We start from the raw sequence: 17,215 nt of genomic DNA, 5'->3' as shown, positions 1-17,215 counted from the left end.
ATAGTGTTTATCTTTTTCTAACTTAAATACCTTCTAGGCAATATCTTTTTCCATCCCCTTCCTTTTAGTTTGTGCGTGTCTTTTAATCTGAATTGAGTCTCTTGTAGGCAGCATGTAGGGGTCTTGTTTTCTTATCCTATTAGTCACTGTCTTTTGGTTGGAACACTTAATTCTTTTCCACTTGACATACTTGTTGATAGGAATGTAGTGTTACCATTCTTTATTCCTGTTTTTGATACATGTTTTTTTCTTCTTAAAATAGTCCCTCTAACATATCCTGTATTACTGGCTCGGTGATAATACATACCTTAGCTTATTTTTGTCTGGGAAGCTCTTTATCTGTCCTTCAACTCTAAATGATAGCTTTACTGGATAAAGAATTCTTGGTTGTAGAACCCAGGTTTTCATCATGTCGAATATTTTGTGCCAAGCCCTCTGTCCTGCATAATTTCTTTTGAAGAATCAGCTGCCAGTCTTATGGGTGCTGCCTTGTAGGTCAATATCTGCTTATCCCTGGCTGCTTTTAAGATTCTCTCTTTATATTTAACTTTTGGCATTTTAATGTGTCTTGGTGTGGGCCTCTTTGGGTTCTTGGTTTTTGGGACTCTCTGAGCTTCCTGGGGTTTTATGTCTATTTCCTTTACCAGGTTAATGAAGTTTCCCATCATTGTTTCTTCAATATCTTGTATTCCCTCGGTACCCTGATGACACGGATATTTTGACCTTTAATAGTGTTCCATATGCTCCTTAAATTATTTTTATAGTCTTGGCATCTTATCTCTTGCCATTCTGATTTTGTGTCCTTGGCTTTCCAGTCCTCTAGATAGGTCATTTGATCTTCTTCTTTATTCACTTTGTGTATTCCTTTGAATATACTTCTCATCTCAGATAATGTGTTCATTTCTGACTGATTCTCTTTTATAATTTCCATTTCCATTTTTGTTTTTTTATTCCTTTGTTGAAGTTATCACTGAATTTATCTACACTTTAAAGTTCATTGAGCATCTTTATAACCAGTGTTTTAAACTCTGCATCTGTTAGAGTGCTTGACTCCATTATTTCTGGATCTCTGTTCTGTCCTCTCTTATGGTTTCTGTTTCTTTGTCTTCCCATTTTGGCTGCCTTTCCATGTCTGTTTCTATGTACTAAGCAAAGCTCCTATGTTTCCTGGTATTATTAGTGTGGATTTGTGAAGTAGGTGTTCAGTGGCACAGCCCTAAGAAGAATTCAGCTACAGGCCAAATTTAACCCAAGCCTCTGCCCCTAAGGGGCCACCTGTTAAGATTCAGCAAGCAATCCACAGATGCTGTGCTTCTAGATGCCTCAAAAGGCCACAACGGAAACTGAGGCTAGCTGCCTCCAGTGTGAGTCTAGGCGCTGCTCAGCAAAGAGCACCTGACTCACTGAGGATATACCTGGAATGTGACTTGGGTGGGGTCATGAGTTGGGAGAGGCAGAGTTTCAGGAAATCCTCTGGGAGGAGTAACCTCTGTTATCCAGTGTGATGAGAACTTGGCTATGGGCGGTACTGTGCACACTGGAGCAGGGAGGGCTCAATGGGAAACAATGGATACTGCCAGCACTTCTGTACAGAGCAAGTCATGCCTCGGCCCTCACTCTGACAATGTCTCCCTGTAAGTCCCTGGTGCTCCCTACGCGCAACCAAAATTGGCACTGGTGCTCAGAGCAAGCAGGTCCATCACCGCGAAAAGCCACTCGCAGATGCAGCCCCTTTAAGAGGCGTCTGCCGCTGTTGCTGCAGCCTCTGGCTCACTCAGCTGCTCCAGACCTGGTGGCCTCACATCCTCATCCCGTCCTACCTTCTGCTGTTGTAGGGTGATTTTGGATTTCTCACTAGTTGTATGGCTTGTTCATCTAGATTCCAGCAGATTTTCCTTTGCTGTTTGCTCCTTGTTTCTGTCACGACTTTGATTTGGTTGCCAGAGGGATGAACAGAGCCTCTATCCTCTATGCCATTTTCTTCCCAAGTTTAGTAGATTTATTTCTTATAAACATATAAACAAAGCAAATCAAAACTATTTTAGATGTATTACAGGACTGAGAGAATGAAAAAGGTGTTGATACTGGAAGCCAGGATTCTTGCTATGGAAGGACATAAAAATATGGAATGGGGGAGGGGTGGTCAAGAAAGAACCCTGTGGGGATGAACTGCAATCAAGAGTATCTTTGTAAACTCCTGATTTCTAAAATATATACAGTCAGCCCTCTGTATCTGTGGGTGTCACACTTGTAGATCAACCACTGCAGATCAAAAATATTTGGGTGAAAAAAAATTTCAAAAAGTCCCAAAAAGCAAAATTTGTATTTGTCACATACCAAGCACTAGGCTGAATTTGTGCAGATGAAGTCATATGCAGACGTACCCTGCTGTAGCCTGTATGCAAATATAGGTTATATACAAATACTATGCCATTTTACATGAGACTTGAACATCCTTAGATTTTAGGTATCTGCAGGGGGTCCAAGAACCAATCCCCTGAGGATATCAAAGGACAGCTGTATATGCATGAATATGTATGTATGTACATGTGTTACATATGTGTGTGCATGTGTATGTGTGTGTGTGTATGCATATATTTTCTAGCTCTGTCCACAGAAAAAGGTCTAGAAGCAAAGATATCCTGAGCGTATCTAGCACCATATACCACTTTCCACTAAAAGGAACCAGGGCTCTTACAGGAATGGGTGATTCTAGGGCTGGGACAGAGAAGCATAAGATAACCCTGGAACATCTTATTATGCCAGAAAGTATGGAAATAATTGGGGGGTGGGGGTGAAAAGAAGGCACGTCACCAACACAGGAACCAGCCTGAAGGCCCCCCAACACTGGTTAAGTCAGGGTTAATTTGAGCACTAAAATAATTAAGAAGAATAATTTATAAACTATTCAAAAAATAGGAATGTGTGATTCTGTACTAGTAACAGATGAGAAAAGAAGAATATTGAATGTCAACTGATAAATAAAAAGAAAACATGAAAGTTGGAAAAACATAAACATGCAACCATCATTGTAAAGGTTGGTTTAGGGAAGAATCATCAAAGGATGCTAAATCAAAGAAGAAATTTGGTTGAGATTTAGAATATTTGCATAGTCTTAAAATGTCTCTTTACAGATTGCTTACTGGTTGTAAGGAAAAATAATAGTAACTATACAGTGAAGAAATTAATCAACACCTTAACTGGATAGAGTAAAAATTAGCATTACCAATGAATGGCATTGTATCTAGATGAGATAATCTGAGAGAGATATATCATCGCTTATGCAATGTCCTAGCATAAATGCATAACCTCAGTCTACTTATGAGGAAACGTCAAAAAGACCCTAAATAAGCATTTTTTGTTTTAAAATTTATTTATTAAAGAAGCATTCTTTTCTTTTAAGTCAATGTCAAGAAAGGCAAAGAAAGGCGGTAGAAATGTTCCAGATTCAAGGAGACTAAAGAGACATAACAACTAAACACAACATCTAATCCTAGACCAGATTCTATACCAGAGGGGGGAAAAAATGCTATAATTGACAAAATTAGAATGGTATGGTAAAATATAGATAAAAGTATCAATGTTAAATTTATCAAAGTTGAAAATTATACTGTTATGTTTTTAAAAATTCTGATTTCATAGAAAATATATGTTTAAGTATTTAGGAGTAAAGGGCCGTGACTTATGCAATGCACTCTAAAGTAGTTAAGAAAGAAAGAAGAGAGAACGATAAAACGAATGGAGTAAATATTAACACTAGGTGAATATGAGTAAAGGGTACTATCTGTAGTCTTACAACTTCTCTGTGAGTTTTAAATTATTAGTATCCTACTGCTGCTACAACAAATTACACACAAACTTAGTGGTTTAAAATTATACAAATTCATTATCTTATTATTTAGAAAAAAGAAGCTCTAGAACTTTTCTTTCTTAACTCTTTGGGAGCCTACCACTTTTGTCAACTTGAGTTCACTTACCAAGAAAACACTGAATAGTGGGAAATATAACATAGAGAACACAAAAGAGCAGGAAAATGCTATATAATTTGAAGTCTTCTAGGGACTTCTGAGTCATAGAGTTCAAACAATCTTTACCAGTATTGGAAATTATATAAGTTATATGTGACCCAATTGGACAGCCTTTTAATAAATGTAGAAACACCCTAAATTTTACCCTGCTTAGCAATGCCATCTACTAAGAAAACTTTTCTCTTACCAAATTATCTAAATTTAATGTAAAACCAAACAATCTTCAATGCAATGGCATAAATCTCTAGAGCCACTATTTTTCTTTGCTCAGAATATATCATATTCCCACCCACAAGCCTCTTCATTGAAATGAAGAAAGACAAACATCGAATTCTTTACTCTAGGGGTTTAATTACACTGGGCCCTGCTCCAAGTTCACCATTACTCAGAGTTAGAACTATTTTACTCCATTAGGTTGGCCAACCAGGCTGGCGCCTGAAAATTCTAATGGTGGTGACCTTCAACCCAGCAAGGTGAAGCAAAGGGTGAAGTAACAGAAATCCCCTGCAACAGTTTTGTCTGGATGGAAAAAAAAAGGTTTCTTTATGGCTAAGTCATATCAATAAGTCTCAGTTTCTTCATTTGTTAAATAAGGTCTTATCCAAGGGGGGAAAAAAAAAATGCATGCAAAAGCTACCTCCGCAGAAAGCTTACGTGCAGGCCTAAACCCCAGCTCAGAGTTTAAAGTCATGTCATAACTCAGCAGTCCCAGGGGCAAGACCTTAAGTCTCTCATTCAAACTGCTGCTCCATGATTTACCACTAACGATCACCACATCATCACTGGCCCGTCACTGATTTCACTTTTAATCCAGCACTCAGGCTCCACTGGGGCAGTAATGCTATCAGCATGAACAATTAACAAAGGTATAGTGAAATCTAAACATGTCAAACTTGGAAAAAGGCCAGTAAAGAGAAGTATGGATTAGCCCACTATGGACCAGTATCTTTGCTTCCTTAAAGCCCTAGTTAAAATTCAACCATCCTTTCCACACAGATGGGATAGAACGCAGGTACAGCTGCCAGAGCCTCTCTTCAGTCTCAGACCTCAAAGATAATGTACCACTATATGAGACTTTAGAAAAGAATGCTTATGAATTTGATCCTAATGTGCACCATACAGAACATAAAAAAATTATAGTATTCCACCTTGACAGCACATGCTGAAAGCCAGAAGCAAAAAAAAATAATCTTCAAATTATATTCACATATATTATCTTCTAGGAAATCCAGGCATAACAAAGGTTTGTGATTTAGCAATAAAAGGCCTTTAACCTGGAATACAGAGTCTAGGGTTCTAATTGCAACACTGTTGCAAACCAGTTGTAACTAGGCAAGCATAGTTTACCTCTAAGTCAAAGATCCTATAAAATCTTTACATGCTCCCACAAAATCTATAAATAAGTACAAAATAGGCACTTGTGAGGGATCTAGCAATTAACTTCCTGATATTCTATGTAAGGCAAAAAAAAAAAAAAAAATAAGCATGGAAGCCTTCTCTTATGTTCATTATATTTTCTATTTTTCATGGCCAAATTCCATAAAATCACTTCTGGGCAGACCACATAAACCTCATTCACATAGGAAAGTTATTCAAATAAGGCACATTGGTGACAAGAGCTTTTGGCTTTGCAACCAGACAGGACTATGTTCAAATTCTAATTCTGTGCCCTATCAACAATGTGACCTAACATGAGTTATTCGGTCACTCTGAAACTCAATTTCATCATCCATAAAAGAAACATTTCCTTCTCAGAGTTTTTCTGAGGGTTAAATAAAATATATGTGGAGCCTCTGGAATATAGTAGTATGGAATAAATACAGCCTTCCCTCTCTTCTTTTCACATGACCTTGCAACACTCTAAACATATTTCATCTTTGCTCTCCTTTTTAAAACACCATCAAGAGCTAAATTAGGCTCTGCTGATTCATTTCTATTTTTCATTAAGAACATTCCCCAAAGCTGACTTATATTTGAGAGTCTCTATATGCTATTAATAAAATACCTTAAGTTAAATAAGCTTCAGAAAATAGGGTTTTAATTCTTCTGGCTTATAAATTTTATCCAGACATAATTATGGAAAAGTGGAGAGGTTCTTAAAAACAAAGGACAAATATTCAAATGTCGGGTTTTAACACTGACCAGAAAAAAGGACTGCATTATCTAAATATCCTTGCCCATTAAAAAGGAGCAAAGAGCATCTCCCCTTTACTGAAGTATTGTCCCTTTTCCTTTAGTGAGCACAATAGTTAAAAATACTTTTCTAAAAGCTTATCTATTCCTCAATGTTACCTGCAACCTACATTTATTCCCAAAGATAGACAGGGTCACATTCAAATGTTAGTGATGGGTTAATGGTACACCACCTATTCAAGTCAGAACCTCACCTGCTTCTTGATGCCACACTTTCCCTCATGTTCCATACGATAATCAGTGGTATACGATAACAGCTAACACATACAGTACTAGCTATGTGCCATGCTCTGCTATAAACACCTTAAATTTATTAACTCATGTACTCTTCATATCAACACTAAAGGTAGGTACTATTATTATCGCCACTTTAGAGAAGACCTCTGAAACATCTCTGGAATATATTCCCTCCTGAATACGCTACATACCCTAGCCTTTTTTTTCAACAGATTTTATCAATAGTATCTAACTGGTACCTTACTCCTTAATTCTCAAACTAAGCTCCACACTGCCTTCAGGATTATTTCTCTACAATGTTGTTAAAAGTTAATCATATTAGTCTCTACTTAAAATCTTTACTAGTTCCTGAATACCTATACAATATATTCAAAATCCTTAACTCACACCAGATCTTTCACAACCATTCACAACCAAAAGGATACCATTCACCTTTCAACTCTTGACACCTATTTCTTCCCTACCCTACCCACTTTCTAAGGGTTCAGTCTGAACATACTCCTCACTCTCCCATGAACACAGCAGAATTGTATACCTCCAGTCCTTACAAGTGCCATTCTTCTGCCCAAAATGTTCATCTTCTCCTTACGAGCTTGGCAAAACTCTTGTTCTTCCTTTAAGACTCTGTCACCTCCCTTATTAAGCCTTTTCTGACCACTGGAGAACCTCTTCTCTGGGTACCCACTACACTCCCCTCTAATAGCACTTATCATACAGTACTATAACTATTTCTGTAAGCAGCTAAATCCTATATTAAATACTCAGGCTTAGGAAGCTGAAGCACAGGGATAATGGTAATAATGTCTATTGTCAAAGAACATTTTTTATATAATTGATCAGCACAAAGGAAGGTGATTTGAGGAAATGCTATTCTAAAAGGTAAATTCAGTTTCCTTGGAGAGTCTAGGGTGAGGTCAAGGACAAACATGCTAACAAACAGAAAAAAAAGAGGTCGACTATTTTAAAGGAAGAGTGAGGGAAGAACAAAATAAGACCTGGAAGTAGAAAAGCTGTCTGTTGTATCAAAAATGTGACCTTCACAACAATGTTTAAAAATGAAAATTAATAGCTGTGGTAGGCAGAATTCTAAAAATGACCCTCATCCTTGTATAATCCCCTCTTTTGACTATGGGTGGAAACAGTGGATGTGACGAGACATCACTGCTGTGATTATACTATGTTATATGGCACAGTCAACCTTAAGATAGGGAGATTATCCCAGTGAGCCTGACCTATACACATAAGCTCTTTACAAAGGAGAGTTTTCTCTGGCTAGTGACAGAAGTCAGAGATCCAAAGCACAAGAAGGATTTAACAGAAGCTAGAGGGGCCATATGTCAAGGAAATGTGAACTAGACTTATCACCACAAGGAACTGAATTCTGTCCACAATCTGAATGGACCTGCAAGGGATTCTTCCCCAGGGCCTTCAGATAAAAGACCAGTCTGGCCAGCATCTTGATTTCAGCCTCATGAGACCCTAAGCAGAGAACTCGGTTGAGCCGACCAGGTCTTCTGCTCTAAAGTACTGTGAGATGATAAATGGGTGTTATTTTAAGTGCTAAGATTGAGGTAATTTACTATCAGCAATAGAAAACTAATACAACAGGGTAGGGTGTGAAGGTAAACTAATAAACTCAAATTTCAATAGTACCTTTCACCCCAAAGATCCCAAAAGGACTTGATATATTTGACATAAACTATAAAGGAGGATAAATTCACCTTCTCAAAAAAAAAAAATAATAATAATAATAAAATTAATAATTTTTTTAGAAGATAAAGACTCTCACCTCTTTCGGTACGATTCAGGACTGAAGATGGATAATGCCTAATAAACAAAAGTCCTTGGAGGATATAAGATCCATATCTTTTTTTAACAATTAGGAAATAAGATATAATTTGGAGTTGAAAACCCGAGCACAACTGGGAAGACTCTGTTGCTCTTCTTCTAAATCCTCAATACTGTGCAAATTACTACCCAATTCTAGTCAAGGCTGGTCCCAATGAAAATACCTACTGAAAGAGTGGTGCAATTGGTTAACAGAGAAGCAACCATCAAAATATCTTCAGTTTAAACAGGATTTTTTTTAAATTCAAGTGAGTTTCCATAGTGATGCCCAGAACTTATTTATACACACACACACACACACACACACACACACACACACACATAGATGTATATATGTGTATATATACACACACATATATACGTATACATATATACATACACACACACACATTCATTCATTCTACTGCACTATATAAATTAGAGCAGTTACTAGGTCCTACAAAACTTTGTATCATCCACTCTACTGAGCATGGTGGCACCTACTAGCTGTGGTACCTTGGGCAAGTTACCCTCTCCAAACTTCTATTTCTGCATCAGTAAAATGGAATACCATTATCTAGCTCACACAGATGAACTGCAGATTAAACAGAAAAAACATAGGACACACTCAGAACACTGTCAAGCACAATGCAAAAGCTCTATAATTAGTTGCTATTTTATATATCATTTAGTGTTGACTGAGTAAATAAAAATACTGATAAATTCAGGCCTGTTTACAATATTACAAATTATTAAAAGAAAAAAATGTATGAATAGCAGTATTATTCATAACAGCCCCAAAGTGGAAATAACCCAAATGTTCATCAAGTGAATGAATAAATAAAATGTGGCATATCTAAATAAAAGAATATTGGGCCATAAAAGGAAATGTAGTGTTACATGATAAAACATGGATAAACTTAGACTGCATTATGAGTGACAGATACCAGACATAAAAGGTCACATATCGTATGATTCCATTTATATGAAATATTCAGAATAAGAAATACCAGAGACAGAAATTAAATTAGTGGTTGTTGGGACAGAGGGACAAGGGCAACAAGGAGTAACAGCTTCTTTTTGGGGCTGGTAAAAATATTCTGGAATTTAGATAGCGGCAATGATTGCACAATATAATGAACGTACTAAAACCACTGAATTGTGTATTTTATAAATGGGAATTTTATGTTATATGAATTTAAAAATGTATGCGAATGTCTTCTTTTGCCCATGAAGAGTTAACTTTATAGGACTTGCCCTCCTGCCATCAATAACTAGAAAACTAGATAAAATATATTTTTAAAACATGTTTTCAGACATTGGATAACAGACAGTGATGGACTATGATCCCTAAAGAAAGAGAAACAAAACAACTAAGCACCATGCTGGTTTTCTGACTAGAGACAGTTTCCAGACATTGGCATAGAGTGGGGCACCCAAAAAGAGCCCAGTGTTCCCTATGAATGGAGGTGACAAAAACTGGAATTCAGGAATGCCAAGGCAAAATTTGCAGGGCCAAGCACTGAAGAGCAGGAACCTATGTTAAAAACAAAAGAAACAAACAAACAAAAAACTACAATCTGCTCATGCACAAGGTAATAAGCCAAACAATACCCAAAGTTCAAACAGCAGAGAAACACTCAAGTTCTCAGCCAGAATGGAGAGACCACACTTGAATATAGAGAGCAATGAACAGAGGTTCCAGAAGGAACACACCTTCATAATGAAGCTAACTTAGCCCTAGATTAAATAATCCTCTAGATCTGCCCTTAAAAGGCTTAAAAACAAGCTTTGGGATGTTTACGCTGATCCACAAATGACTATCTTCCGGAATAAAGTTTAAGACTTTCTAGTGGGAAAAAACAAAATGTGCTCTCAACAAAATAAATTCACAATGTTCACCATCCAATAAGATATAACCAGATGTGCAAGAAGCAAAAATATGTGACCCATAAGAAAGTAAAAAATTGGTCAATAGAAAGAGATCAAGAATACCACTACACTAAGAGAATTAGCAGACAGTGACTTTAAAATAGCTATTACAAATAAGCTCATCTGTTTTAAAGAAAACATAAAGATATATTAAAGAGTGAAAAAGATAATATAAAAAAATGTAACTTCAAGGAACGTTATAAAAAAGAGCAAAAATGTAAATTCTATGTTATGGAATTAACAACTGAGTAGGCCCTATAAAAAAGAATTAGTGTACTTGAAAACACAGCTACAAAAACTATCCAAACTGAAACAGGGAGAGAAAATGAAGTCTGGAAAACAAATGAACAAAGCTTCAGTAACCTGTGCAGTAACCAATATTAACTTGTCTAATGTATGTGGATTCAGAGTTCCAGAAGGAGAAGAAAAAAAGGAAACAGAAAAGATATTTAAGAAATAATGCTGGAAAATTATCCAAACTGAAAACAACATCAACATGATGGCAAACTAAGAATATCCAGACCTTCATTCTCCCAGAAAATACCAAATAAACAACAACATACAGATCAAAGTAGCTTCAGGAGAACTCTAGAAACCAGTTAAGAAGCTGCAACAACCAAGCAAATGCCTAACCAAGAGAAAACTGCACTCAGAATGGTAGGAAATTTTGTTTTCTCTCCATGCTGAATAGCATGATGAAATCTCAAGCTGTCCAAACTGAGTCACGATTCATCCCTTTGTCTAGCTTATCCATGCTGTATACACTACCTGCCTATTAGTCACTTAGTAGCCATCTGATTATCAGATTGATTGTTGCAGTATCTCAGTGTTTATGTTTAAATAACTCTTATTTTACTTGATAATGGCCCCAAAACGCAAGATTAATAATGCTGGCAACTCAGCTGTGCCAAAGAGAAGCTGTAAAGTGTATGCGTGTATAGGAAAGAACATAGTATACATATAGTTCAGTACTATCTGTAGTTTCAGGCATCCATGGGGGGGGCTGGTCTTAGAACATACCTCTGCAGATAAGTAGGTACTACTGTTAATATTAAAACCACAAGGGGTGGTTCCATAGAGTAGTGGTCAGCGTGTCTGCTTTACATGCAGAAGGTCCTGAGTTCAAGCCCTGGCGGAGCCACAGCACATACCCCAGGTGTACCAGGCCTCGCAGTGTGCCAGGCCCCAGGTGTGCCAGGCCCCGGGTATGTGCCGTGAGCTCATGGGTGGAGACGCCCTGCCTTCAGAGATCAAGTTCTTAAGGGGGAGACGGCAACATCTGTAGGTCAGGGGTGGAAGTCGGGGGTGGAAGTGGGGGTGGGGGGAAATTAAAATAAATAAATAAAAATAAATAAAACCACGAGATACCACAGCATGCCTACCAGAGTGGCCAAAAGCAAAATAAGACACCACCAAATGCTGGCAAGAATGTGGAGCAACCTAAACACTCCTACATCATTGTGGTAGAACAGGCACAACCTCTTTGAAAAAAGATCTAACAGTTTCCTTATAAAACCAAATATATATCTGTACTTGATCCAACAATTATACTCTTAAATATTTGCTCAAGAGGAATAAACACCTATATTTAATACAAAGATTTCTTCACAAATGATATGTAATAACTTTATTTATAATAGACTAGAAGACTAGAAACCATCCAAATGTCCATCAACAGTTGAATGGATAAACAAATTTTGGTATATTCAAGCAAAGGAATATTATTCAGCAATAAAAAGAAATTACTGTAACATACCCCAACATAAATGACTCTCAAAAATATGATGCTGAACAACAACACAAAAGCCATATAAAAGATTATATACTGTATTTATACAAAACTCTAGTAAAGAAAAATCTAATGGTGGCAACAGGTAAGTGGTTGCCTGAAATTACTGGTAGATGAGATGACAGGGAGTGAAACTGACTGCAAAGAAATACAAGAGAACTTTTTGGGGTGATGTAAATGTTCTGTATCTTATTTGAGATGGCTGTTACATGACCATGTCAAGACTCTATCAGAAACTCTATCTGAAACATCAGATGAGTTTCTAAGGAACCAAAACAAGACTGAATGCCACAGTCTTTCGGGAAACAACTACTACCTCAGTAAACAGGTATATGTTCTTCGAAGCTACTAGATGGGAACTTCCTAAGTTGCCATAATACAGACTTTGATAGCCAAGTGCCTGTCGTTCTTTTACCAGAACGAAATTCACTAAAAATTTCTTCCATTACTCTTTTCTGTTAGGCTTGTTTCCCTGCTGTCATCAGGACCTAATTTAAAAGCAGGAAGAAGGCAATGTCAGTATGAAGTCTCCATAGAAGCAGGAAGGAAGTACTTTGGACTGATTAAGGCCAGCATGACAGTCTCAGTGGCCAATCTCACTTCAGCCAAGTGAAAATAATTATTCAAATATTTGTTCCCTGTCAGCCCATGATATGAGGAGCCAAAAGGAAAGTGAGAAAGCATACACGAACACACACGCACAGAGAAAAAAGGCTAATCTATTATAATCTGCTTTTTGCATACCAGGTATTTATAACATTCCAAAAAATAAATAATTACAAGATAAATTATTTCAAAATTTACCACCCCCCAACTTTACCAGCCCATATTAAAGCTTTGGTGTTCCTGACCTTCTCATACCACACCTCCCACTTGCTCTGAAAATGAAATCATCTTGCTATAAAATGTTGAGGAAAGTAGACATTCTGATGGTTCACTAAAGATAATTAGTAATATTCTGATGGTAAATTTTCTATATAGTATTTGAGTATTTGACTTATAGATAGGCCCTTGTTCAAGCACATAAATGCCAAATTAGTCACTTCAAAATGGGTTACACAGTGCTATACTGCCTGCTAATACTTGCCCAGTCTGAATCTACTCACCTTCATAGTCTCCTTCTTAGAAAATTAATTTGATCAATTCTCAGCTCCTACCCCACAAACATACTTGGATTATAATACTTCTTTATCTGTGTATCTATATCTCACCATATTTTAACACCTAAGACCCAGCTTGACTAATATAGACTGGACAGGAGAAAGGAAGGGAAAAGAGAAAAAGAGAAAAGGGAAGAAAAGAAAGAAAGGATCTTGTAGAGATTTTCACCCAAAATATTTTCACTGACCTTGCCCACAATTATCAGAGACAGCCCTCATCTACTCTTAACACTCTAAGTAATACTAATAACTTTAACCAACCAGCCATAAAAACAGTAAGAGGAGCCAATACCATTTATTAAATGCTTATTATGTATCAAGTGCCATCCCGAGTACTTTATGTTATCTCATTTAATCCTTCCTGCAACTCTCCAAAGCAAGCTGTACAGATTTGAAGAGGTTTGCTGCCCAAGTCTACACAGAACAAGGAACCCAGAATCAGACCTAGGTCCATTGTTTCCAGAAATAAAGATATCAATCATAGATCTTTTTTATTCCACATGCTTTTATTCTTCACTTTACAACAAGATTGAGAAAATAACATAAATATCCATATGTAAAAAAATGAACTTCAACCTAAATTTCACACCTAATAAAAAAAATTAACTGGATCCTAGATCTAAATATAAAAAAGCAAAAGTATGAATTCTAACAGAAAACCTTTGTGACTTAGGATTAGGCAAAGAGTTCTTAGACATGACATAAAAAGTACAATCGATTAAAAAAAGTAATAAATTAGACTTCATAAAAATTTAAAACATTTCTCAGCAATGACGCTAATAGAAGACAAGTTACATCCTGGGAGTAAATATTTGGAACTTACATATCCTAAAAAGAACTTGTATCCAGAATATATATGAAAGAATTCTCAAAACTCAACAGTAAGAAAATAATTTTTAAATAGGCAAAAGATGTGGATACCTCACTGAAGAGTATATAAGAATGGTTAAAAAAAAGAGATCTACAGCCATGCCACCCTGAATGTGCCCAATCTCCTCTGATTTCAGAAGCTAAGCAGGGTTGGGCCTGGTTAGTACTTGAATGGTAGACCACCTAGGAAGACTTGGTGCTGTAGGCATAAAAAACAAACAAACAAACAGAAAACACTCAGAGGAAAATGAGCCAAGACATGAAGAAACAAGAGTTAAACATATGAAAAAGTCTTATCTCACCAATAATCAAATGAACAGTAAAGCAATGAGCTAATCTTTTATCCACTAGATTACAAAAAAAACTTAAAAGAATTCTAACTCTGAGCATTGGTAAGGGTGGGAAAAGAAAGCTATAATTTGTAGTATAAAGTGCTACATTTCCTGAAGGTAATTTGAATCTACATATCAAAAACCAATACACACATACTCTCTACCACTTTCAGGAATTTACTGAGAAACGAATTAGACTAGTGCAGAAAAACATATGTAGAAAAATATTCATAACATCATTATTCATGATAATAAAAATAGAAAATTAAAGAAATTATTATACAGCCATATAACAGAATAGTAAGCAGCCATTAAAAATAATGTCATCTTGTTAAGTAGTTAGGGCATGAGCACAGGGGCAAAGGCCCAGCTCTGTAACCATAGAAACTTCCCTTAAAGACCTTCTTTAAAGACCTCCCAGAAATACCTTCCTTTTAGGGTTATAAATTACCCCAAATCCTAGAGCACAAAGGCCATAAAAGCTGCTGGCTAAACCATCCACAGATGCCTGTGTAGAAGGTACCACCCTAAATTACCCACGATTTAAGCTTCATTATAATATCATGTTTATGCCTAGAAGTTCACGATTCCAATTATAAGACTAAATTCTGGGTAAGCACATGCATAGTAGGCAAGTGTTATACAGCAGTCAACTGTCAGTCAAGGTAACCTCACATACAGATCATCTAGAACCTCCCATCATGACCCAAATATAAACAGACCTTGCCATTTCTGAGTTGTTACAGCTCTCCTTGCTGAAAACCCGCTCCTCCCTTGGAGTGGTACTCTGTCTTATTTCTTCACCTTCCTAATTCCACAGGGCTGCAGCCTTCCTTAGCATGGCCCGTATCCGTCTAAAATGCACTTTCAATAAAACTTACTTTTTCTAAATCTTGCCGACCTGTAACTCTTTGCTGTGTTGGCAGGGAAGAACCAAGGGACAACACACAACATACCACCATCCTCCTCCTACATGCCACTGGGGCAATGCCAGATTTCACCCAGAAGTAACAATCTGAACGGTTATTGAAATCAGATGATGTTTTAGTAATCACTACTGTAATTTCCTTTCTGGTCTCTAAAATCAGGGTAAAAGATTTAGGTTTTTGTTCAATAACAAAACAATGATCATGGTATAATGCTAAATTTCAAAGAAAACATAATATAAAACCTATATAAGACATATTTTTTAAATATGTGTGTATATACACGCGCAAATATGCCACAATATTATCTCTCAACAGTGAGATTTTGGGTAACTTTTTATTAATCTTTTCTGTATTTTCTAAATTTTCTATAAGTATATACTACTTTCAGAATTTTTTTATGGAAGCAACCTAAATGCCCATCAACAGACGATTAAAGAAATTATGGTTCATATATACAATGGTATATCAGTTGTTAAAAAAAAAATGAAATTCTACCATTTGTAATGACATGGATGGACCTAGAGGTTATTATGCTGAGTGAAATAAGTCAGACAGAGAAAGATAAATACCATATGATTTCACTTATATGTGGAATTTAAAGAATAAAAAGAACAAACTAATCAAAAACCATCATAGTAGGCAAGTGTTCAGAATATAGTGGACAATTTGGTGATGGACAGAGGGGAGAGGGGATGGGGGATGGGAGAATGGGGTGAAGGGTTAAAGAAGTACAAATTAGTAGTTGATAGTTGGTCAAAGGGATGAGGAGCCTAGCGGAGGAGGGAATGCAGTTAGCATTAATATGATGGCTAGGTGGAGGGCCAAGGAAGGGGGAGAACAATTGGAGGGATTGTTTTATGAACTATATAGATGTCTAACCAATGTACAATATACTTGAAATGAATTTCAATAAATAAATATATATAAATAAATAATAAATTACCTGAAATCATATCCAAAAAGTTTTAAAACTTGTTTTCTAATCTAAATTATCTGCTATTATCCTGGTCATAAGCATTTCAGTGTTACATAAGTATGAATATTCCATATGCAAATTTGTTTTTTTATTTACTAACCCCAATAAGCCAAGACTGCCTAGGGGCAGATCTACAGATAATGGCACCTCATTAACACTGCCACCCACAAGGTACAAAATGGTGTGTATATTTAGATGATGATCTTTTTGTGCCTTGAAAATTTTAACGAATATTTCAGTCATATATAGAGATTCATGTACTGATGTCTATATAAATTTTTTTAGCTCAGAATTAAAAGAAACCATCAGAAATAATTACCTTTTTTTAGTGGGAGTAGCATTTATCTGTAGTGCTTGACTTATGAACCATTTTTTTACTCTTCATTATTCTTTTAAACTTTTTTTGTTTCATTTGCTGCTTACCATAGAGCACTTCTCCAGTACTTCCTCCTGGAACTTTAAGAATCGTTCCTGAACTTCAACTTCATTGAGGAAAAAGGCAAGAAAGTGAGTAAAGGGCTGCTTTCTTCTAAAAGTCAGCAAAAGAACATCAATCCGAGTTCGGGCTGAAATTACACCACTTCGATGCTGGCCAGTGATTACTATAAACAAAAAACAAAAATGTTAAATGCTTAAGGATCATCTAATGCTTGTAAGATAGGTGACTTCTTGATACTGTGGGGAGCCAAAACGGTCCTGAATGTATACATAATTCTGAACAGGGGACAGTACCAAAGGTAAGAAAGTTACTAATGAATTCAATCTAAACAGAATGAGGTCTAAAAACAGAATATCCTTAAGACCAGCTGATGAGAAAAATGAGTTTAAAAGATCCAAAGCAAAGCCTCATCTTATATCTTGTTAGGGGAATGTAAAATGGTGACCCGCTATGGAAAAGTTTGGCAGTTCTTTAAAAAGTTAAAAACAGAATTACCCTATGAC

The 17,215-nt window shown here is 36.4% G+C and overlaps 1 protein-coding gene and 1 pseudogene across 6 annotated transcripts in view; one reads left to right on the top strand and one right to left on the bottom strand.

Moving 5' to 3' along the window:
• ASCC1 (activating signal cointegrator 1 complex subunit 1) overlaps positions 1-17,215 on the bottom strand; it is an 85,749-nt gene that overhangs the window by 53,909 nt on the left and 14,625 nt on the right. For all 6 annotated transcript variants that reach the window (XM_036222179.1, XM_016162297.2, XM_036222180.1 and 3 more), the window contains exon 5: positions 16,697-16,875. In XM_036222179.1, coding sequence (XP_036078072.1) covers positions 16,697-16,875 — 179 coding nt within the window. The remainder of the gene's footprint in view (positions 1-16,696; positions 16,876-17,215) is intronic.
• Positions 14,126-14,244, top strand: LOC118604763 (annotated as a pseudogene).

Source organism: Rousettus aegyptiacus, unplaced genomic scaffold (genome assembly GCF_014176215.1).
Source record: "Rousettus aegyptiacus isolate mRouAeg1 unplaced genomic scaffold, mRouAeg1.p scaffold_m13_p_6, whole genome shotgun sequence".
In the NCBI taxonomy this organism is placed as follows: domain Eukaryota; kingdom Metazoa; phylum Chordata; class Mammalia; order Chiroptera; family Pteropodidae; genus Rousettus; species Rousettus aegyptiacus.
Note: the sequence above shows the minus strand (reverse complement) of the source record. Positions and strands in the feature narration are given on the sequence as shown.